General features: G+C 39.6%; 1 protein-coding gene across 4 annotated transcripts in view; it reads left to right on the top strand.

The window, feature by feature from the left end:
• The window catches only part of Mettl15 (methyltransferase like 15), a 189,034-nt gene extending 165,393 nt beyond the window's left edge, over positions 1-23,641 (top strand). For 3 of the 4 annotated variants that reach the window (XM_006500379.4, XM_006500378.2, XM_011239840.2), the window contains one exon: positions 22,641-23,641. In XM_006500379.4, coding sequence (XP_006500442.1) covers positions 22,641-23,083 — 443 coding nt within the window. In that variant the 3' untranslated portion in view covers positions 23,084-23,641. The remainder of the gene's footprint in view (positions 1-22,640) is intronic. The other variant, NM_029790.3, reaches the window with a different exon arrangement.
• Positions 23,642-23,883: the final 242 nt, after the last annotated feature.

Raw genomic sequence — 23,883 nt, 5'->3', positions numbered from 1 at the left:
ACCAATAGGGTTGCAGATCGCTTTAGCTCCTTGGGTACTTTCTCTAGCTCCTCCATTGGGAGCCCTGTGATCCATCCAATAGCTGACTGTGAGCATCCACTTCTGTGTTTGCTAGGCCCCGGCATAGTCTCACAAGAGACAGCTACATCTGGGTCCTTTAGATAAAATCTTGTTAGTGTATGCAATGGTGTCCGCATTTAGAGGCTGATTATGGGGTGGATCCCTGATTATGGCAGTCTCTAGATAGTCCATCCTTTCGTCTCAGCTCCAAACTTTGTCTCTGTAACTCTTTCCATGGCTGTTTTGTTCCCAATTCTAAGGAGGGGCATAGTGTCCACACTTCAGTCTTCATTCTTCTTGAGTTTCATGTGTTTAGCAAATTGTAGCTTATATCTTAGGTATCCTAGGTTTTGGGCTAATATCCACTTATCAGTGAATACATATTGTGTGAGATCCTTTGTGAATGTGTTACCTCACTCAGGATGATGCCCTCCAGGTCCATCCATTTGGCTAGGAATTTCATAAATTCATTCTTTTTAGTAGCTGAGTAGTACTCCATTGTGTAGATGTACCACATTTTCTGTATACATTCCTCTGTTGAGGGGCATCTGGGTTCTTTCCAGCTTCTGGCTATTATAAATGAGACTGCTATGAACATAGTGGAGCATGTGTCCTTCTTACCAGTTGGGACATCTTCTGGATATATGGCCAGGAGAGGTATTGCTGGATCCTCCGGTAGTACTATGTCCAATTTTCTGAGGAACTACCAGACTGATTTCCAGAGTGGTTGTACAAGCCTGCAATCCCACCAACAATGGAGGAGTGTTCCTCTTTCTCCACATCCACGCCAGCATCTGCTGTCACCTGAATTTTTGATCTTAGCCATTCTGACTGGTGTGAGGTGGAATCTCAGGGTTGTTTAGATTTGCATTTCCCTGATGATTAAGGATGTTGAACATTTTTTCAGGTGCTTCTCTGCCATTTGGTATTCCTCAGGTGAGAATTCTTTGTTCAGTTCTGAGCCCCATTTTTTAATGGGGTTATTTGATTTTCTGAAGTCATCTTCTTGAGTTATTTATATATTTTGGCTATTAGTCCCCTTTCTGATTTAGGATAAGTAAAGATCCTTTCCCAATCTGTTGGTGGTCTTATTGTCTTATTGACGGTGTCTTTTGCCTTGCAGAAGCTTTGGAGTTTCATGAGGTCCCATTTGTCAATTCTTGATCTTACAGCACAAGCTATTGCTGTTCTATTCAGGAATTTTTCCCCTGTGCCCATATCTTCAAGGCTTTCCCCCACTTTCTCCTCTATAAGTTTCAGTGTCTCTGATTTTATGTGAAGTTCCTTGATCCACTTAGATTTGACCTTAGTACAAGGAGAAAGGTATGGATCAATTCGCATTCTTCTACATGATAACCACCAGTTGTGCCAGCACCATTTGTTGAAAATGCTGTCTTTTTTCCACTGGATGGTTTTACCTCCCTTGTCGAAGATCAAGTGATCATAGGTGTGTGGGTTCATTTCTGGGCCTTCAATTATATTCCATTGGTCAACTTGTCTGTCAGTATACCAGTACCATGCAGGTTTTATCACAATTGCTCTGTAGTAAAGCTTTAGGTCAGGCATGGTGATTCCACCAGAGGTTCTTTTATCCTTGAGAAGAGTTTTTGCTATCCTAGGTTTTTTGTTATTCCAGATGAATTTGCAGATTGCTCTTTCTAATTCGTTGAAGAATTGAGTTGGAATTTTGATGGGGATTGCATTGATGTAGATTGCTTTTGGCAAGATAGCCACTTTTACAATGTTGATCCTGCCGATCCATGAGCGTGGGAGATCTTTCCATCTTCTGAGATCCTCTTTAATTTCTTTCTTCAGAGACTTGAAGTTCTTATCATACAGATCTTTCACTTCCTTAGTTAGAGTCACGCCAAGATATTTTATATTATTTGTGACTATTGAGAAGGGTGTTGTTTCCCTAATTTCTTTCTCAGCCTGTTTATTCTTTCTGTAGAGAAAGGCCATTGACTTGTTTGAGTTAATTTTATATCCAGCTACTTCACCGAAGCTGTTTATCAGGTTTAGGAGTTCTCTGGTGGAATTTTTAGAGTCACTTATATATACTATCATATCATCTGCAAAAAGTGATATTTTGACTTCCTCTTTTCCAATTTGTATCCCCTTGATCTCCTTTTGTTGTCGAATTGCTCTCGTTAATACTTCAAGTACTATGTTGAAGAGGTAGAGAGAAAGTGGGCAGCCTTGTCTAGTCCCTGATTTTAGTGGGATTGCTTCCAGCTTCTCTCCATTTACTTTGATGTTGGCTACTGGTTTGCTGTAGATTGCTTTTATCATGTTTAGGTATGGGCCTTGAATTCCTGATGTTTCCAAGACTTTTATCATGAATGGGTGTTGGATCTTGTCAAATGCTTTTTCTGCATCTAACGAGATGATCATGTGGTTTTTTTCTTTGAGTTTGTTTATATAATGGATTACATTGATGGATTTCCGTATATTAAACCATCCCTGCATCCCTGGAATAAAACCTACTTGGTCAGGATGGATGATTGCTTTAATGTGTTCTCGATTCGGTTAGCGAGAATTTTATTGAGGATTTTTGCATCGATATTCATAAGAGAAATTGGTCTGAAGTTCTCTATCTTTGTTGGGTCTTTTTGTGGTTTAGGTATCAGAGTAATTGGGGCTTCATAAAATGAGTTGGGTAGAGTACCATCTACTTCTATTTTTTGAAATAGTTTGTGCAGAACTGGAATTAGATCTTCTTTGAAGGTCTGATAGAACTCTGCACTAAACCCATCTGGTCCTGGGCTTTTTTTGGCTGGGAGACTATTAATAACTGCTTCTATTTCTTTAGGGGATATGTGACTGTTTAGATCGTTAACTTGATCCTGATTTAACTTTGGTACCTGGTATCTGTCCAGAAATTTGTCCATTTCGTCCAGGTTTTCCAGTTTTGTTGAGTATAGCCTTTTGTAGAAGGATCTGATGGTGTTTTGGATTTCTCCAGGATCTGTTGTTATGTCTCAATTTTCATTTCTGAATTGTTAATTAGGATTTTGTCCCTGTGCCCTCTAGTGAGTCTAGCTAAGGGTTTATCTATCTTGTTGATTTTTACAAAGAACCAACTCCTCGTTTGGTTAATTCTTTGAATAGTTCTTCTTGTTTCCACTTGGTTGATTTCACCCCCGAGTTTGATTATTTCCTGGCTTCTACTCCTCTTGGGTGAATTTTCTTCATTTTTGTCTAGAGCTTTTAGATTTTTTGCAAGCTGCTAGTATGTGCTCTCTCCCGTTTCTTCTTGGAGGCACTCAGAGCTATGAGTTTCCCTCTTAGAAATGCTTTCATTGTGTCCCATAGGTTTGGGTATGTTGTGGCTTCATTTTCCTTAAACTCTAAAAAGTCTTTAATTTCTTTCTTTATTCCATCCTTGACCAAGGTATCATTGAGAAGAGTGTTGTTCAGTTTCCACATGAAAGTTGGCTTTCCGTTAATTATGTTGTTATTGAAGATCAGCCTTGGTCCATGGTGGTCTGATAGGATGCAAGGGACAATTTCAATATTTTTGTATCTGTTGAGGCCTGTTTTATGACCAATTATATGGTCAATTTTGGAGAAGGTCCCGTGAGTTGCTGAGAAAAAGGTATATCCTTTTGTTTTAGGATAAAATGTTCTGTAGATATCTGTTAAGTCCATTTGTTTCATAACTTCTGTTAGTTTCACTGTGTCCCTGTTTAGTTTCTGTTTCCACGATCTGTCTATTGATGAAAGTGGTGTGTTGAAGTCTCCCACTATTATTGTGTGAGGTGCAATGTGTGCTTTGAGCTTTACTAAAGTGTCTTTAATGAATGTGGCTGCCCTTGCATTTGGTGCGTAGATATTCAGAATTGAGAGTTCCTCTTGGAGGATTTTACCTTTGATGAGTATGAAGTGTCCCTCCTTGTCTTTTTTGATAACTTTGGGTTGGAAGTCGATTTTATCCGATATTAGAATGGCTACTCCAGCTTGTTTCTTCAGACCATTTGCTTGGAAAATTGTTTTCTAGCCTTTCACTCTGAGGTAGTGTCTGTCTTTTTCCCTGAGATGGGTTTCCTGTAAGCAGCAGAATGTTGGGTCCTGTTTGTGTAGCCATTCTGTTAGTCTATGTCTTTTAATTGGGGAATTGAGTCCATTGATATTAAGAGATATTAAGAAAAAGAAATTGTTGCTTCCTTTTATTTTTGTTGTTAGAGTTGGCATTCTGTTCTTGTGGCTGTCTTCTTTTTGGTTTGTTGAGGGATTACTTTCTTGCTTTTTCTAGGGCGTGATTTCTGTCCTTGTATTTTTTTTTTTCTGTTATTATCCTTTGAAGGGCTGGATTCGTGGAAAGATAATGTGTGAATTTGGTTTTGTCGTGGAATACTTTTGTTTCTCCATCTATGGTAATTGAGAGTTTGGCCGGGAATACTAGCCTGGGCTGGCATTTGTGATCTCTTAGTGTCTGTATAACATCTGTCCAGGCTCTTCTTGCTTTCATAGTCTCTGGTGAAAAGTCTGGTGTAATTCTGATAGGCCTGCCTTTGTTACTTGACCTTTCTCCCTTACTGCTTTTAATATTCTATCTTTATTTAGTGCATTTGTTGTTCTGATTATTGTATGTCGGGAGGAATTTCTTTTCTGGTCAGTCTATTTGGATTTCTGTAGGCGTCTTGTATGTTCATGGGTGTCTTAGTCAGGGTTTCTATTCCTGCACAAACATCATGACCAAGAAGCAAGTTGGGGAGGAAAGGGTTTATTCGGCTTACACTTCCATACTGCTGTTCATCACCAAGGAGTTCTGTAGGGTTCTTGTATGATCATGGGCATCTCTTTCTTTATGTTTGGGAAGTTTTCTTCTATTATTTTGTTGAAGATATTAGCTGGCCCTTTAAGTTGAAAATCTTCATTCTCATCAACTCCTATTATCCGTAGGTTTGGTCTTCTCATTGTGTCCTGGATTTCCTGGATGTTTTGAATTAGGATCCTTTTGCATTTTGTATTTTCTTTGATTGTTGTGCCGATGTTCTCTATGGAATCTTCTGCACCTGAGATTCTCTCTTCCACTTCTTGTATTCTGTTGCTGATGCTCGCATCTATGGTTCCAGATCTCTTTCCTAGGGTTTCTATCTCCAGCGTTGCCTTGTTTTGTGTTTTCATTATTGTGTCTACTTCCCTTTTTATTTCTAGTATGGTTTTGTTCATTTCCATCACTTGTTTGGATGTGTTTTCCCGTTTTTGTTTAAGGACTTCTAATTATTTGGTTGTGTTTTCCTGTTTTTCTTTAAGGACCTGTAACTCTTTAGCAGTGCTCTCCTGTATTTCTTTAAGTGAGTTATGAAAGTCCTTCTTGATGTCCTCTACCATCATCATGAGAAATGTTTTTAAATCTGGTTCTAGATTTTTGGTTGTGTTGGGGTGCCCAGGACTAGGTGGGCTGGGAGTGCTGCATTCTGATGATGGTGAGTGGTCTTGATTTCTGTAGGATTCTTACGATTGCCTTTCGCCATCTGGTAATCTCTGAAGCTAGCTGTTATAGTTGTCTTTGGTTAGAGCTTGTTCTTCAGGTGACTCTGTTAGCCTCTATAAGCAGACCTGGGAGGCTAGCTCTCTCCTTAGTTTCAGTGGTCAGAGTATTCTCTGCAGGCAAGCTCTCTTCTTCCCGGGAAGGTGTCCAGATATCTGGTGTTCGAACCTGCCTCCTGGCAGAAGTTGTGTTCCACTCACCAGAGGTCTTAGGATCCCTTGGGGAATCCTGTGTGGGCCCTGGCGGGTGTCGAGAGACTCCGCTGGCAAGGCACCCGGTGCTCCAGTGGACTGGAAGGGACTTGTGCCCCAGGTCAGGCCCGGGTCGTCTGCTTCCCTAGTTAATGCAGTCTCAGGTTCCTCGCGATTGGATTGGGGCAGAGGCTGTGTTCCACTCACCGGAGGTCTTAGGATCCCATGGGGAATCCTGTGCGGGCCCTTGCAGGTGTCAGGAGACTCCACTGGCAAGGCACCCTGGTGCTGGAGTAGCTCACAGGTTCTTATCCAAGGAAGAGCACACCAACTAGTTTTCCAATATCAAACAGCCATTCCTGTGCAGCTATGAGGCACAGACTTGCAATTTATCAGGAACTCTTCAGCCTTCAGAGTTGCAAAGCGCAATTCAAACACTCAATTCAGTTATCTCCTCGCGCTATTTAATCTTCTTTCCTCAACTCCTAAACTTCCCCCCGCCCCTACTTCTTCCTTGTAGACTATTTCATGTGACATTATGGACTATAATTATTTTAGTCTAGAGATTTTTTACTGGTCAGTAACTTTAGATGCACTTCAGCTAATAGGCAAACCAAATACATGAGCCATCAGAGCAAGACCATGAAAACTAAGGAGTGGATTAAAGTGACTCACAATATATTTTATTGTTGTGGGGCTATGCTTAAGAAGAAGATACCTGTGTAGAAAGACATCCTATGAAAGCTAGAACAAAAAAGAAAAGAAGAAGAAGAAGAAGAAGAAGAAGAAGAAGAAGAAGAAGAAGAAGAAGAATCCAATAGAAGAATAAAACTAAGAAAAAACAAAACAAAATTTTGTACCCTTAAAATGACAGGATACAAGTTATATAAATTGTATTGCAAGAGAAATCTAGAAGTTTGATTATGGAAAGTAATCTCCTGACCAGATGGTTGAAACATGACCTGGATGGTTTATGTTAATGAAGCTCAAGTACTTATTCATAACATCAGTTATTAGTCAACATCAAATGAAAAATAATAATTCTAAATCCTCATCCTTTTAATATATAAACACTCCTTTGTAAATTTGGCACTGCACCATTAATTTGTGCATTAAAAACATTTTGCACTTTCTTTTGTATTCTGACCCATTTTCCTATTAGTCCAGAATACATGTTTGGCAAATCCCTAATGTTTAGCATACCTTTTCCCTACCTACTCAGTTTTACAGCTTAGACTAGGAGAGGAGTATATGTGTGAATGATATCTACCTGGGACAGTTTGAGGGCAGGGGATATACACTAAATACTCTTGAGTCCTTTGAATATTTCGTTTGTTTTTACAATAATCCCATGTTTCAGAATTATAAGTATGTCATCTTACAACTAGAATACAAACTCAGAAATTAATGCCTACTTCATGCCTACAACCACAAAGACTCTCTAAGGTTCAGCACTGTGTCTGTTATCTAGTGCGGTCTTGATAGAAGCATAACGGTTCTATGCTTTTCCTTAGCGATGATTAAGATGTGTTTGTGTAAATGATGTACTTGCAGATGCTTGAACATGCCTTAGATGACAACAACTATTAAATTATAGTGACACCATGTAAAATGTGAGCAGAAATAGTATATTCTTTAGATTGATGAATTTAATATTATGACAATGTTAATTATTATTCAAATTCTCCTAGAAATTTACTGCAGTTCTAATTATACTACCACCCTTTTTACGTGCTTCATTAAGTATTAATTTAATTTAGAATGATAAATTCTAGATAAATATACAATACAACTTTGAAAAGAAGGTCAATTATGGACTGGACTGGTTACCAGGATGTTACCCCAAATGACAAAACCTATTATAAGGCAGCAGTGGCCAGTATTAAGATTCTCTTGTATTGGAAGAAAAATAGAGAAGTACATTAGAGAATTGAAAATGTTGGACACTTTGATCTGAATCTTGAAATGTGATATATCATCAGAATAGTGTTGTAAATCAATAAGAAAATGTGTGTTAGTTCTCATAGTTTAATAAAAGTTATTTTTCCTGTGAATTCTTAAGCATATAAACAAAACCAGAAATATCCCCAAAATAAAGCTGATAATGTTGGGAGCCATACGCTTTCCTCATTGAAATATACCTTTAATTAATTAATTAATTTAATTAATTAATTAATGGGGGGCAGAAGGTGTGAGGAAATGTCTCCATTGATGAGAGTGCATGTGTTGCAAACATGAGATCCTGAATGGGATTCCCAGCACCCATGTACAGTCAGGCCTGGCTAAGAGCCCAGGACTGGGGAGTGGAGACGGTCTGGTTGTGGATGTGCTCTGGCAGCCACTCTAGCCCAGAAGTGTGCTTCTGGTTCCAAGACATTATCTGGAGGCTTATAAGGAAGAGAGCAAAAAATGAAGACATCCTGTGACCTCCTTTGGCCTCCTCATGTGCATGCACAAGCACCACATACCTGCATACACATATACAAATACACTAATTTGTCATATACAGAATTTTTTTCTTGGTTGAGGTTCAGTTCTCACACCACAAAATCCTTAATTTCTGTATAGCAGAAAATCTACAAAATTGAGGTCAAAGTCTGAAAAAATAATTTAAATAGGAGAGACCAAGGGTTGATATTATTATTTTATAAATAAGCCTTCCAAATCAATAAAGAAAAAAAGGAGTATCACATTAGGAACATGAGCATAAGATTCATTCGGGCAATTTATAGCCGGAATCAAATGGCCATTAAATTTGAAAAGATGCCCAAGCCTACTAATTGCCAAAGAATGCAAATTAAAACACCAGAACACTATCATTTGCCTTCTATTAGACTTGTCAGGACTGAAGAGTGATCATTCCCAATACTGACAAGGATGTGGGGAGATTGCATCTATAATATACTATTGATGGAAGTAAATTGGTGCAATCTACTTAGAGGGTATATTTAGAAGTATTGATCCAAATGTAAATGGGCATAAATATCCTTTGACCTAAACAATTCCAATTGTATGTATGGACATACAGTGTTCTCATACAGGACTAAACACTTTGCTCAGACTCTGACTAATATACTTTGTAGAGCTTTTGTGTCATATAGAAACATAAACTGTGCAATATATATGTTTATTACAGACCCTTTGTGAAAACAAAATAGAAAATATCTTATATATTACTATTATGGCAGCAATATGAATTTTTCCAGTCTAAATGCACCTATATCTTATTTATGATTGTATTTTGAGCTATCTTATATGTGCATGTCAATATAAATACTTGATAAATTAATGAACAAAATTAATTATAAGACATCTATAGAGCTGAAGTTATTTTTCAAAGTAAGATATGTAAGCAAAGCGTATGACAGACCGTTTTGCAGCTCATTCATGTAGGTGTGAATATATATGTAACCAGACACAGGAAGCATGCCTTTTGGTTGATTTTTAAAGTAATAATATTAACATTTTACTTCATGTACAACAGCATTTCCTTTAGTTTTTGAATTTTCTTTTAAACGATGGCTATGTTTATGCAGTTTAAACTGTTTAAGATTTTAATAACTTTTAAATGTAACTTTCCAATTTTATTTTTATTTTGCAAAAGAAATATATAAACATTATGCTCAACTTGCATGTTGGCAATGTATTTTATACTAAAGGTTTGCACGTTTGCATTTTCTGAAGTGAAAATTATCTGCAAGTGCTCCCTTAGATGTGCAAATGCTTGATGAGTTAAGGCCAGCCCAGTCATTATCCCATATAATTAAATCCATGCAATCATGTTTGTTGAGACAATGAAATTGCTAGCAAATTTGAGGGCTCAGTTGCCCCATTAACATCATAATTTAGTACCCACAATCACATCTGACATGGTGGTCTGGACCTCTATCATGATTTGGTTTGTAATGGTTGTCATGTTTTCAGTAGCTAATGATGTTTTTGCTTTTCCTGTACTCACTCATTCATATGAAAGTCATGCCCTTTACAGTGCCCTGAAAGATGGTAAGAGAACTCTGCACTAATAGTCCTGGAGTTTTACTCACTCATTTTTCTGTTCGTTTCGTGTCCATTATGTATTCATTATCTAGTCAATATACATTTATTTAGTAAATACTTGGCTGCATGCCAAACATCTCTGGCATCAACTCTCAGGCACTGTGGCAACACACACAGGACCTGCTCAGGTTCAAGCCAGGGGTCTCAGCACTGAGAGGGGGAAGTGCACATGGAATCCACGGGAACACATTTGTAATTGATACCACTGGCAAGGAGCAAATCAGTTTTCTTGAATGGAGGGCCACTGGCTCTATCAGGCACACTCCAGGGCAGGGCCCATGCACAGGAGTCATTGATCAACATAAATGAACTCTGTCTTTTTGTGGACTTTTTGTTTCATTTTGTTTGAGCAATTTTGTCCTATTTGTTTTTATTTTTATTTTTGTAAATTTTTGTATAATTGGTTTAGAGGGAGAAAGAGGGGGAGGGCAGAGAGAGAGGGAGAGAGAGGAGAGGGAACAAGAGCATGAAGTTGGTTAGTAGGAAATTGGAAGGGTCTGGGAGTAGTTGAGGGAAAGGAAAATCAAAATCAAAATATATTGTATGGAAAAATTGTTTAAAAAATAGCATCTTCCCTCAGCCTAAAAGAAATCAAAAGCTCCTGTAAAGTACTGGCATCCAGATAATGAACCCCTGGAGCTGACTTACTAGGTCAGGAGTAGAGGCAACCATCTCCATGTTGTCAGAAATACTATAGCTAGCCAGTGGGTGCCCGAGGGTAAACACCACACGCTTATCTGTCACATGCTAGGGCTAGAGCAGAAAACAGGAAGCATCTCTTTTTGTCAAGATCATCAGAGATGAATTAATGAGTTCGGTAAATAAGGGGTAATTGTGAAGAGTTTGTTGCAATGAGTTCTACCTGGAGTAAGCATGCCTTTTCCCACATAGAACTAATATACATTGCCCTATGGCAGCCAAGTGTGTTAATGGAATTTAAAACACAAAAAAGGTACAGAGACAAAGTTTGGAGCTGAGACGAAAGGATGGACCATCTAGAGACTGCCATATCCGGGGATCCATCCCATAATCAGCTTCCAAACGCTGACACCATTGCATACACTAGCAAGATTTTGCTGAAAGGACCCAGATATAGCTGTCTCTTGTGAGACTATGCCGGGGCCTAGCAAACACAGAAGTGGATGCTCACAGTCAGCTATTGGATGGATCACAGGGCTCCCAATGGAGGAGCTAGAGAAAGTACCCAAGGAGCTAAAGGGATCTGCAACCCTATAGGTGGAACAACAATATGAACTAACCAGTACCCCCCGGAGCTCATGTCTCTAGCTGCATATGTATCAGAAGATGGCCTAGTCGGCCATCACTGGAAAGAGAGGCCCATTGGTCATGCAAACTTTATATGCCTCAGTACAGGGGAACGCCAGGGCCAAGAAGTGGGAGTGGGTGGGTGGGGGAGTGGGTGTGGGAGGGTGTGGGGGACTTTTGGAATAGCATTGGAAATGTAAATAAAATAAAAACCTAATAAAAAATTAAAAAAAAACACACAAAAAAGGAGAATTTTTCTCCTTTTACAAAACCAAATCACTCAATTTGTGGTTGAGACCATATTTTCTGTCTTAGCTACTCTAGTGCATAATTGAATGAATTAGGTATACTAGCCTCTTATGATTAAACTCCGGAAATGGAAAAGCAGACAGACAAGTTCTATTTGTGATGAAAAGCCCCTGGGAGGTTAAGTTGGGGTGAAGGTTGCAGACCTGAGCTCCTCAAAGGCACGGAGCATGTCTTGCTTTCCTTAACATTTTCTTCTGTATGGCCTAATTCAGCAATAAGCCACCAAATCTGGTAGGATGTTGGATCTTTGTTGCCTAGTGATTTGGAAGTAGGTGATTCTGGCTAACCTTTGATGATCATGAGAACTCTGCCCTAGCCTCTGACAGTGACTGCATGAAGAAACCCACTGGAGGGTTTTCATATGTGCTTACCGCTCATCTTAATAATTTTTAATTTTGCCCTTCCGCTCGACTCGAGACTCGAGCCCCGGGCTACCTTGCCAGCAGAGTCTTGCCCAACACCCGCAAGGGCCCACACGGGACTCCCCACGGGACCCTAAGACCTCTGGTGAGTGGACCACAGTGCCTGCCCCAATCCAATCACGCGGAACTTGAGACTGCAGTACATAGGGAAGCAGGCTACCCGGGCCTGATCTGGGGCACAAGTCCCTTCCGCTCGACTCGAGACTCGAGCCCCGGGCTACCTTGACAGCAGAGTCTTGCCCAACACCCGCAAGGGCCCACACGGGACTCCCCACGGGACCCTAAGACCTCTGGTGAGTGGAACACAGCGCCTACCCCAATCCAATCGCGTGGAACTTGAGACTGCGGTACATAGGGAAGCAGGCTACCCGGGCTTGATCTGGGGCACAAACCCCTTCCACTCCACTCGAGCCCCGGCTACCTTGCCAGCTGAGTCGCCTGACACCCGCAAGGGCCCACACAGGATTCCACACGTGATCCTAAGACCTCTAGTGAGTGGAACACAACTTCTGCCAGGAGTCTGGTTCGAACACCAGATATCTGGGTACCTGCCTTGCAAGAAGAGAGCTTGCCTGCAGAGAATACTCTGCCCACTGAAACTAAGGAGAGTGCTACCCTCCAGGTCTGCTCATAGAGGCTAACAGAGTCACCTGAAGAACAAGCTCTTAACAGTGACAACTAAAACAGCTAGCTTCAGAGATTACCAGATGGCGAAAGGCAAACGTAAGAATCCTACTAACAGAAATCAAGACCACTCACCATCATCAGAACGCAGCACTCCCACCCCACCTAGTCCTGGGCACCCCAACACAACCGAAAATCTAGACCCAGATTTAAAAACATTTCTCATGATGATGATAGAGGACATCAAGAAGGACTTTCATAAGTCACTTAAAGATTTACAGGAGAGCACTGCTAAAGAGTTACAGGCTCTTAAAGAAAAGCAGGAAAACACAGCCAAACAGGTGATGGAAATGAACAAAACCATACTAGAACTAAAAGGGGAAGTAGACACAATAAAGAAAACCCAAAGCGAGGCAACGCTGGAGATAGAAACCCTAGGAAAGAGATCTGGAACCATAGATGCGAGCATCAGCAACAGAATACAAGAAATGGAAGAGAGAATCTCAGGTGCAGAAGATTCCATAGAGAACATCGACACAACAGTCAAAGAAAATACAAAATGCAAAAGGATCCTAACTCAAAACATCCAGGTAATCCAGGACACAATGAGAAGACCAAACCTACGGATAATAGGAATTGATGAGAATGAAGATTTTCAACTTAAAGGGCCAGCTAATATCTTCAACAAAATAATAGAAGAAAACTTCCCAAACATAAAAAAAGAGATGCCCATGATCATACAAGAAGCATACAGAACTCCAAATAGACTGGACCAGAAAAGAAATTCCTCCCGACACATAATAATCAGAACAACAAATGCACTAAATAAAGATAGAATATTAAAAGCAGTAAGGGAGAAAGGTCAAGTAACATATAAAGGAAGGCCTATCAGAATTACACCAGACTTTTCACCAGAGACTATGAAAGCCAGAAGAGCCTGGACAGATGTTATACAGACACTAAGAGAACACAAATGCCAGCCCAGGCTACTATACCCGGCCAAACTCTCAATTACCATAGATGGAGAAACCAAAGTATTCCACGACAAAACCAAGTTCACACAATATCTTTCCACGAATCCAGCCCTTCAAAGGATAATAACAGAAAAGAAGCAATACAAGGACGGAAATCACGCCCTAGAACAACCAAGAAAGTAATCATTCAACAAACCAAAAAGAAGACAGCCACAAGAACAGAATGCCAACTCTAACAACAAAAATAAAAGGGAGCAACAATTACTTTTCCTTAATATCTCTTAATATCAATGGACTCAATTCCCCAATAAAAAGACATAGACTAACAGACTGGCTACACAAACAGGACCCAACATTCTGCTGCTTACAGGAAACCCATCTCAGGGAAAAAGACAGACACTACCTCAGAGTGAAAGGCTGGAAAACAATTTTCCAAGCAAATGGACTGAAGAAACAAGCTGGAGTAGCCATTTTAATATCGGATAAAATCGACTTCCAACCCAAAGTTATCAAAAAAGACAAGGAGGGACACTTCATACTCATCAAAGGTAAAATCCTCCAAGAGGAACTCTCAATTCTGAATATCTACGCACCAAATGCAAGGGCAGCCACATTCATTAGAGATACTTTAGTAAAGCTCAAAGCATACATTGCACCTCACACAATAATAGTGGGAGACTTCAACACACCACTTTCTTCAAAGGACAGATCGTGGAAACAGAAACTAAACAGGGACACATTGAAACTAACAGAAGTTATGAAACAAATGGACCTGACAGATATCTACAGAACATTTTATCCTAAAACAAAAGGATATACCTTCTTCTCAGCACCTCACGGGACCTTCTCCAAAATTGACCATATAATTGGTCACAAAACAGGCCTCAATAGATACAAAAATATTGAAATTGTCCCATGTATCCTATCAGACCACCATGGCCTAAGACTGATCTTCAATAACAACATAAATAATGGAAAGCCAACATTCACGTGGAAACTGAATAACACTCTTCTCAATGATACCTTGGTCAAGGAAGGAATAAAGAAAGAAATTAAAGACTTTTTAGAGTTTAATGAAAATGAAGCCACAACGTACCCAAACCTATGGGACACAATGAAAGCATTTCTAAGAGGGAAACTCATAGCGCTGAGTGCCTCCAAGAAGAAACGGGAGACAGCACATACTAGCAGCTTGACAACACATCTAAAAGCCCTAGAAAAAAAGGAAGCAAATTCACCCAAGAGGAGTAGACGGCAGGAAATAATCAAACTCAGGGGTGAAATCAACCAAGTGGAAACAAGAAGAACTATTCAAAGAATTAACCAAACGAGGAGTTGGTTCTTTGAGAAAATCAACAAGATAGATAAACCCTTAGCTAGACTCACTAAAGGGCACAGGGACAAAATCCTAATTAACAAAATCAGAAATGAAAAGGGAGACATAACAACAGATCCTGAAGAAATCCAAAACACCATCAGATCCTTCTACAAAAGGCTATACTCAACAAAACTGGAAAACCTGGACGAAATGGACAAATTTCTGGACAGATACCAGGTACCAAAGTTGAATCAGGATCAAGTTGACCATCTAAACAGTCCCATATCACCTAAAGAAATAGAAGCAGTTATTAATAGTCTCCCAACCAAAAAAAGCCCAGGACCAGATGGGTTTAGTGCAGAGTTCTATCAGACCTTCAAAGAAGATCTAATTCCAATTCTGCACAAACTATTTCACAAAATAGAAGTAGAAGGTACTCTACCCAACTCATTTTATGAAGCCACTATTACTCTGATACCTAAACCACAGAAAGATCCAACAAAGATAGAGAACTTCAGACCAATTTCTCTTATGAATATCGATGCAAAAATCCTCAATAAAATTCTCGCTAACCGAATCCAAGAACACATTAAAGCAATCATCCATCCTGACCAAGTAGGTTTTATTCCAGGGATGCAGGGATGGTTTAATATACGAAAATCCATCAATGTAATCCATTATATAAACAAACTCAAAGACAAAAACCACATGATCATCTCGTTAGATGCAGAAAAAGCATTTGACAAGATCCAACACCCATTCATGATAAAAGTTTTGGAAAGATCAGGAATTCAAGGCCCATACCTAAACATGATAAAAGCAATCTACAGCAAACCAGTAGCCAACATCAAAGTAAATGGAGAGAAGCTGGAAGCAATCCCACTAAAATCAGGGACTAGACAAGGCTGCCCACTTTCTCCCTACCTTTTCAACATAGTACTTGAAGTATTAGCCAGAGCAATTCGACAACAAAAGGAGATCAAGGGGATACAAATTGGAAAAGAGGAAGTCAAAATATCACTTTTTGCAGATGATATGATAGTATATATAAGTGACCCTAAAAATTCTACCAGAGAACTCCTAAACCTGATAAACAGCTTCGGTGAAGTAGCTGGATATAAAATAAACTCAAACAAGTCAATGGCCTTTCTCTATACAAAGAATAAACAGGCTGAGAAAGAAATTAGGGAAACAACACCCTTCTCAATAGTCACAAATAATATAAAATATCTTGGCGTGACTCTAACTAAGGAGGTGAAAGATCTGTATGATAAAAACTTCAAATCTCTGAAGAAAGAAATTAAAGAAGATCTCAGAAGATGGAAAGATCTCCCATGCTCATGGATTGGCAGGATCAACATTGTAAAAATGGCTATCTTGCCAAAAGCAATCTACAGATTCAATGCAATCCCCATCAAAATTCCAACTCAATTCTTCAACGAATTGGAAGGAGCAATTTGCAAATTTGTCTGGAATAACAAAAAACCTAGGATAGCAAAAAGTCTTCTCAAGGATAAAAGAACTTCTGGCGGAATCACCATGCCAGACCTAAAGCTTTACTACAGAGCAATTGTGATAAAAACTGCATGGTACTGGTATAGAGACAGACAAGTAGACCAATGGAATAGAATTGAAGATCCAGAAATGAACCCACACACCTATGGTCACTTGATCTTCGACAAGGGAGCTAAAACCATCCAGTGGAAGAAAGACAGCATTTTCAACAATTGGTGCTGGCACAACTGGTTGTTATCGTGTAGAAGAATGCGAATCGATCCATACTTATCTCCTTGTACTAAGGTCAAATCTAAGTGGATCAAGGAACTTCACATAAAACCAGAGACACTGAAACTTATAGAGGAGAAAGTGGGGAAAAGCCTTGAAGATATGGGCACAGGGGAAAAATTCCTGAACAGAACAGCAATGGCTTGTGCTGTAAGATCGAGAATCGACAAATGGGACCTAATGAAACTCCAAAGTTTCTGCAAGGCAAAAGACACCGTCAATAAGACAAAAAGACCACCAACAGATTGGGAAAGGATCTTTACCTATCCTGAATCAGATAGGGGACTAATATCCAACATATATAAAGAACTCAAGAAGGTGGACTTCAGAAAATCAAATAACCCCATTAAAAAATGGGGCTCAGAACTGAACAAAGAATTCTCACCTGAGGAATACCGAATGGCAGAGAAGCACTTGAAAAAATGTTCAACATCCTTAATCATCAGGGAAATGCAAATCAAAACAACCCTGAGATTCCACCTCACACCAGTCAGAATGGCTAAGATCAAAAATTCAGGTGACAGCAGATGCTGGCGAGGATGTGGAGAAAGAGGAACACTCCTCCATTGTTGGTGGGAGTGCAGGCTTGTACAACCACTCTGGAAATCAGTCTGGCGGTTCCTCAGAAAACTGGACATAGTACTACCGGAGGATCCAGCAATACCTCTCCTGGGCATATATCCAGAAGATGCCCCAACAGGTAAGAAGGACACATGCTCCACTATGTTCATAGCAGCCTTATTTATAATAGCCAGAAGCTGGAAAGAACCTAGATGCCCCTCAACAGAGGAATGGATACAGAAAATGTGGTACATCTACACAATGGAGTACTACTCAGCTATTAAAAAGAATGAATTTATGAAATTCCTAGCCAAATGGATGGACCTGGAGGGCATCATCCTGAGTGAGGTAACACATTCACAAAGAAACTCACACAATATGTATTCACTGATAAGTGGATATTAGCCCCAAACCTAGGATACCCAAGATATAAGATATAATTTGCTAAACACATGAAACTCAAGGAGAATGAAGACTGAAGTGTGGACACTATGCCCCTCCTTAGATTTGGGAACAAAACACCCATGGAAGGAGTTACAGAGACGGAGTTTGGAGCTGAGATGAAAGGATGGACCATGTAGAGACTGCCATAGCCAGGGATCCACCCCATAATCAGCATCCAAACGCTGACACCATTGCATACACTAGCAAGATTTTATTGAAAGGACGCAGATGTAGCTGTCTCTTGTGAGACTATGCTGGGGCCCAGCAAACACAGAAGTGGATGCTCACAGTCAGCTAATGGATGGATCATAGGGCTCCCAATGGAGGAGCTAGAGAAAGTAGACAAGGAGCTAAAGGGATCTGCAACCCTATAGGTGGAACAACATTATGAGCTAACCAGTACCCCGGAGCTCTTGACTCTAGCTGCATATATATCAAAAGATGGCCTAGTCGGCCATCACTGGAAAGAGAGGCCCATTGGACTTGCAAACTTTATATGCCCCAGTACAGGGGAATACCAGGGCCAAAAAGGGGGAGTGGGTGGGCAGGGGAGTGGGGGTGGGTGGATATGGGGGACTTTTGGTATAGCATGAAATGTAAATGAGTTAAATACCTAATAAAAAATGGAAAAAAAATAATTTTTAATTTTTTTAAAGAAAGTCTTAAAGAATCCTTCATGTCACTTAGGCAGGCATTTTCTTTTCGTTTCATTTCTTTTTTTGGGGGTGGGTATTGCTAGGTAATGCTTCGTTCGCACTGCTTTGAACGCTATTCTTTTATGATTACCTTTGTGTGTGTGTGTGTGTGTGTGTGTGTGTGTGTGTGTGTGTGTGTGCTTATGTGTAGAATCTAGAGATCTATGCTGGTGTCTCCATCAGTTGTTCTTGCTTTTGGAGATGGGGGTCTCAGTGAACCTGAAGCACATCAGTTTGGCTAAGTTGCCTGGCCAGTGAACTACTGGGATCCAACTATCTCTAGGCCCAAATTGCTGGGGCAACAGACATAACCCACTATGCTGGGCTCTTACTGGACATTAGGTATCTGAACTCAAGTGCCATGTTTACACATCAGGCACTCCATAGATTGAGCCAGCTTCCCAATTCCCCTTTATAATTCTCTTTTAATCTTATTTTATATAATCTAAATTATCTAGCTTTCTTTTCTCCTATAAGCTACAAAAACAAAACACAAATGCTAATAAAAAGAAGTCATGGAAATTACTATATCCAAAATAGAGGAAGATGTGTTACAGACACTCAGAGAAATAGCAAAGTACTTCACAAAACCCACTGCCATCCCTGTTCTCTAAAGATAAGACAGGAGAGTTACTGACCCATATCCAAAAATCCTCTTTAGGAAATCCACTGAATGTAGTCCACATCAGAATTCCACAAACAATAGTCACAATGCCCCAGAATGAAACCGTAATAGATTAATAATGACTTGTTATCATTAAGACTGAAAGATAATTGAAAGATTTTTGTGTTCATTTTCTGTGACTGTGTGGCATTGCAAAGGTCAAATTGGACCTTATTAAAGAAAAGGGCATCTGATTACAAGTGTGTTGGATTGTCAGCTACAGGTTTCCAAGTACTATAGATATAGCTAGTGTGAATTTGTTATATAGAACAGTAACAAAATTTTCCTTTGTGTTACTACTTTGATATAAAATGATATTTTTTCAGATTAAAAGAATTGGTCAAGATCCTCATAGTTTTACAGCTAGCTGACTCTCAGAATTATAAACTGTTTATTCTGAGGCCATAGGAAGGTGCCATGGGTCTGGGAAACCTAAATGCCTTTCATACTTTGTAACCCAATAAAATGATCACTACAGGCACCACTTGGTTATTCTTATTATTTTGTTATAAAACATTCTTTTATTATTTTCAAAAATATTTATTGACAGTACCCTGTAAAAATACATTATGCTCTCTACTTTTCTCTATTTTGTGAACTCATTTAACATAAAGCCAGTTGTGGATAATTAAGTACTGTGTTTAATACTATATCCTGAAATGAATATGTTTGAAATGAAAATTTGGTTTTAAAATATCAAGTTAAGTGATTACCATGCATAACCATGGTTTTAAGTTCTGCCAAAATTTAAATTTAGTGATAAGAAAGCATATATAAATCAATTAAAAGCGCTCTGCAATATTTGTTAATTCATTGACCATACAAATGTTTTTGTTATTTTATATAAAAATATATGTTCTTTAAACTGTATTTTACATGAAATTTCTCTTTTCAACATTAGTGTTGAATTATGTAAACGTTGAAACAGCTAGGAACCCTGTCTTATTCAAGCTTCCTCCTAATCTAAGCCTCAAATAACGACTTGCTGTGTTTTGTTTAGATCCTTAGAAGTCTTTTAAAATAAAATAAAAGGAATCACTTAGCAGATTGAAAGAAATTGACCTGGCTTTTCTGTTTTGATGGTAGCATGGTGGCATCTTGTTTCAGAGAAACACATCAGGTTAGAGTGTAACTATTTGGAGTCTGACCTCCTCTAGCGTGGAGTTTATATGGGGACAGAGTGCACTCATCACGACGATTGCTCATTCAGACCCTCAGGTTCTTCATGGTGCTGTGTGTTGTTTCTCTCTATGATTCAGTTAACAGAGAAAAGTAATACACAATACTGCCACTTCCCATAGTGTAACTACTATGAATTATGAGCTAAGCATACATATCCTTATATGATTTCTTTTTTGCAAGAAGCATATTAAGGATATTAAAAATATTAGGATTCCAGTTATCCTCTAGATATTCATTCATAAGAAGCAGAATGGATATGTAATTTTTATGGAATATTCACTAATGGCCTGTTCCAACAAGTGAAGTTCTTGTATAATTTCATTGAAATTCCTACGATCTATTAACATCATATTTGCCAGAGTAAGCCTACATAAAAGTCAGCATTTTTGCTCAGCCCAGTCCTGGAACTGTACAGAGCAAGTTTGGTCTCATGTGCTTGTTGCAGAAGAGTACAGAGACAGTATTATCTGTCATTCTGTACTTTGCTTCCTTTGTATGTACTAGATTCAAATCTCATTAGATCTGTGATTTGATATTTATTCCTTTCTGTGGATTTTCAGTATCTTTTCAAGCAAAAGTTTTAATTTTTAGACTCTGGGTTTATCACACTTTTCTTTTTGTCATTTGTGATTTGTGTGGGGTTTTTTGTTTGTTTGTTTTGGTTTTTTGTTGTTATTTTGGGGTTTCTGGTTTGGTTTGGTTTGGTTTGGTTTGGTTTGGTTTGGTTTGGTTTGGTTTGGTTTGGTTTGGTTTGGTTTTTCAAGACAGGGTTTGTCTGTATAGCCCTGGCTGTCCTGGAACTCACTTTGTAGATTTGTGTGCACCCCAGTCCTACTCATCTACCTGGTCCCTTTGTATCTGCCCTTGTCACCCCCTCAAAATAGAATAAAAATAAATTAAACAAAGACTTTAAAATCTTTCCCTGTGGAAACTGGAGTATGTAACAATACGTCCCACTGTATAACTTTTTGTCAATACAACTTTTTTTGCAATGTTTATTGCTGTGTCTGGTCCAAAGCTTCTGGCTTCTGCTACACACCATCAATACTGGATTCTCACCAGGACTCCTCTCCTTTATAGTGTTGTTGCCCTGTGTCATGGAGATCCTAGAGCTTTGGAACTGCAGAAGAAGCCCTTTCACACACTGCAGCAGTTTATAGATGACGTAGATTTTTGTGGTGGGCCTACTCAAAAGCCCGGGTTCTGGGCATAGTAGTAAGTAGCTTTGTTGGTCAACCCACCAACTCTTTCATCCATACCATTAGGGCAAGCTCTCCAACACTGCCTTGGCTAGCTCACCCACAGCACAGGGTTAGCACTCCTGCACTCATGCCCTCATTCTTGGGGATAACTGGTTCACTGGTGGTGCTGCCACTGGGGCCTGCTCTCCTGTGCTACCCAGTCAAGGTCCAGGGCCTGCTCTCCAAATGTTGTAGCCAGTGAGAGGCTGGGCCAACTCTCCCATTATCATGACCCCCAAGGCCAACTATCCAAACCACTGAAGGTGGTGAGGGGCCAGGTGGGTAGGACATCATGTCTACATCCATGCCACTGCACAACAGACACATGGCAGAGCAACTCTCTAGCCCACACACCCTTGGTGTCAGTTCATCCGCATCCCTGTTACCAGGGTCAGCTCTACTATGCTGCCCAGGTACGGTACAGGGCCAGCTCTCCCAACTGCTGCAGATAGTGAGGGGCAAGAGGGTCGTTACTGCCCGTTTTTTTCCCCAAAAGACAGAACATTCTCTTTTCTCCCTACAAAGTCCAGTTTCTATTGCCCAACAAGTCTTACGAATGAGATCAATGGTCAACCTACTAGGGAATATAGCATTAAAGAAAACTGACTTCCCTCTGCCAACAGCTATCATATGTCAATAGCTTCTTAGCACGATGTGGGACTTGGGGCTCACTTGCCCTCCTCCGTGCTGGCATTTTGTTTCACTTGAGCCTACACAGGTCTTAGGCGTGTTGTTACATTCACTGTGAGTTCATATACGTAACTGCCCTGCTGTGTGTGAGAAAACAGTTTCCTTAAAGTCATCCCCTACCACCATTGCTATCGCTAGCTCTTTGTAACTTTCTATCCCCTCTTCAGGAAGACCCTTGTGCCTCGAGAAGAGGATACATATGTCTTATTTAGGACTGAGCACTTCCCAGTCTCATATTCCCTGCACACTGACCCACTAAGAACCTGTTATTTTCCTGTTACTTTTGCTTTGTTACTGTCCTGAGCGTGTTCAGTTATGGTGCACCTAGATGTGGCTTCCTTTATTAATGGCAGCACATGGTATTTCTTATTACTATAAGTTAATGGTTTTTGAAGCATTGTGAAATTTTATATGAATGTCTTCAAAATGTCTACTCTATTTTCCTCTCTTAGTTCGATTACTGTTGTTGTTGAGTTATTATGACATTTGGTTTTGAACCATGAAGAAAACTTCAAAGAAGAGTGAAGTGTGAATGAAATGTCACAATTTCTCAGAAAATTTAGTTCTTAAATATCCATAAATAAGTCATGTTCCAGAACATTTACATAGCAAATGTTAATGTTACCTTTCTTCTTTCTTTCTTCTTACAAAATCTCTCTAGGTGCCTTTCCTCCCTCTGCTGTCTATGCAAGAAAAGACTTGCTACAAAGATCCACCCACATCGCTACCAAGACTTTCCAAGCCCTTCGCATCTTTGTGAACAATGAGCTCAATGAGCTCTATGCAGGACTGAGGACAGCAGAGAAGTTTCTAAAAACTGGTGGTCGCCTGGTCGCCCTCTCCTTCCATTCCTTAGAAGATCGTATTGTCAAACGCTTTCTGCTTGGGATAAGCATGACAGAAAGGTTTAACCTGAGCATTAGACAGAAGGTGAAGCAGACTTCCCAGCTGGATTCAGATCAGGAGACTGAGGAGAGACACTCTGTAAGAGCGCCTCTGAAGTGGGAGCTGATACACAAGAAGGTACTTACTCCAGAAGATCAAGATGTCCAAGATAACCCCAGAGGGCGCTCAGCCAAGCTCAGAGCAGCCATCAAATTATGAGGATCTTATTATTTGATCCACAAGTTTTTACTCAATATTTCTATTTTTTTTTTCTAACTTAAAACTGTGTTTCTGGATGTAATGTAAAGTATGGGGCATCTCTATGCCCTAAATTCGAAATTGATATATTTACATTTGCAGTGAACATTCAATGGCTTATATAATTCATCATGATCATGGAATAAATTATAATTTCCCCTACCATAGCTTTATCAAATGTAAGCTTTTTACAAATTTTAAATTCTCAACATTATTTAAAATATACCATACTGGTGGTCTTCACTAGTGAGTTCATAGTTCATTTGAAGGCATTTTTCAATATGATCCATATTTCATACAGTGGAAAGGAAGCATGTAGAACTGCTCTAACAACCCTCATAGAAAATCTGAGGTCCAGAACTTCTATTTGCTGTGGGTTGTATCAATACTCTTAGTAAACAATGTAATCTCTTGTTTCATCTTGCTTTTTTGTTTCCTTAAATAATTTTAAATGTTATGCAAAGTGGTAAGTTTCACTATGGCATTTTCATGAAAATAAAGCATGATATTAGTACTATTTATTTATTTATTTATTTTATTATTGGGTATTTATTTCATTTACATTTCCAATGCTATCCCAAAAGTCCCCCACACCCTCCCACACCCACTGCCCCACCCACCCACTCCCACCTCTTGGCCATGGTGTTCCCCGTACAGAGGCATATGAGGTCTGCACGACCAATGGGCCTCTCCTTCCACTGATGGCCGACCAGGCCATCTTCTGATACATATGGAGCTAGAGACACGAGCTGCAGGGGATA

This window comes from Mus musculus, chromosome 2, assembly GCF_000001635.26.
Source record: "Mus musculus strain C57BL/6J chromosome 2, GRCm38.p6 C57BL/6J".
Lineage (NCBI taxonomy): Eukaryota > Metazoa > Chordata > Mammalia > Rodentia > Muridae > Mus > Mus musculus.
The sequence above is the reverse complement of the archived record's forward strand: the minus strand, read 5'-3'. Positions and strand labels throughout refer to the sequence as shown.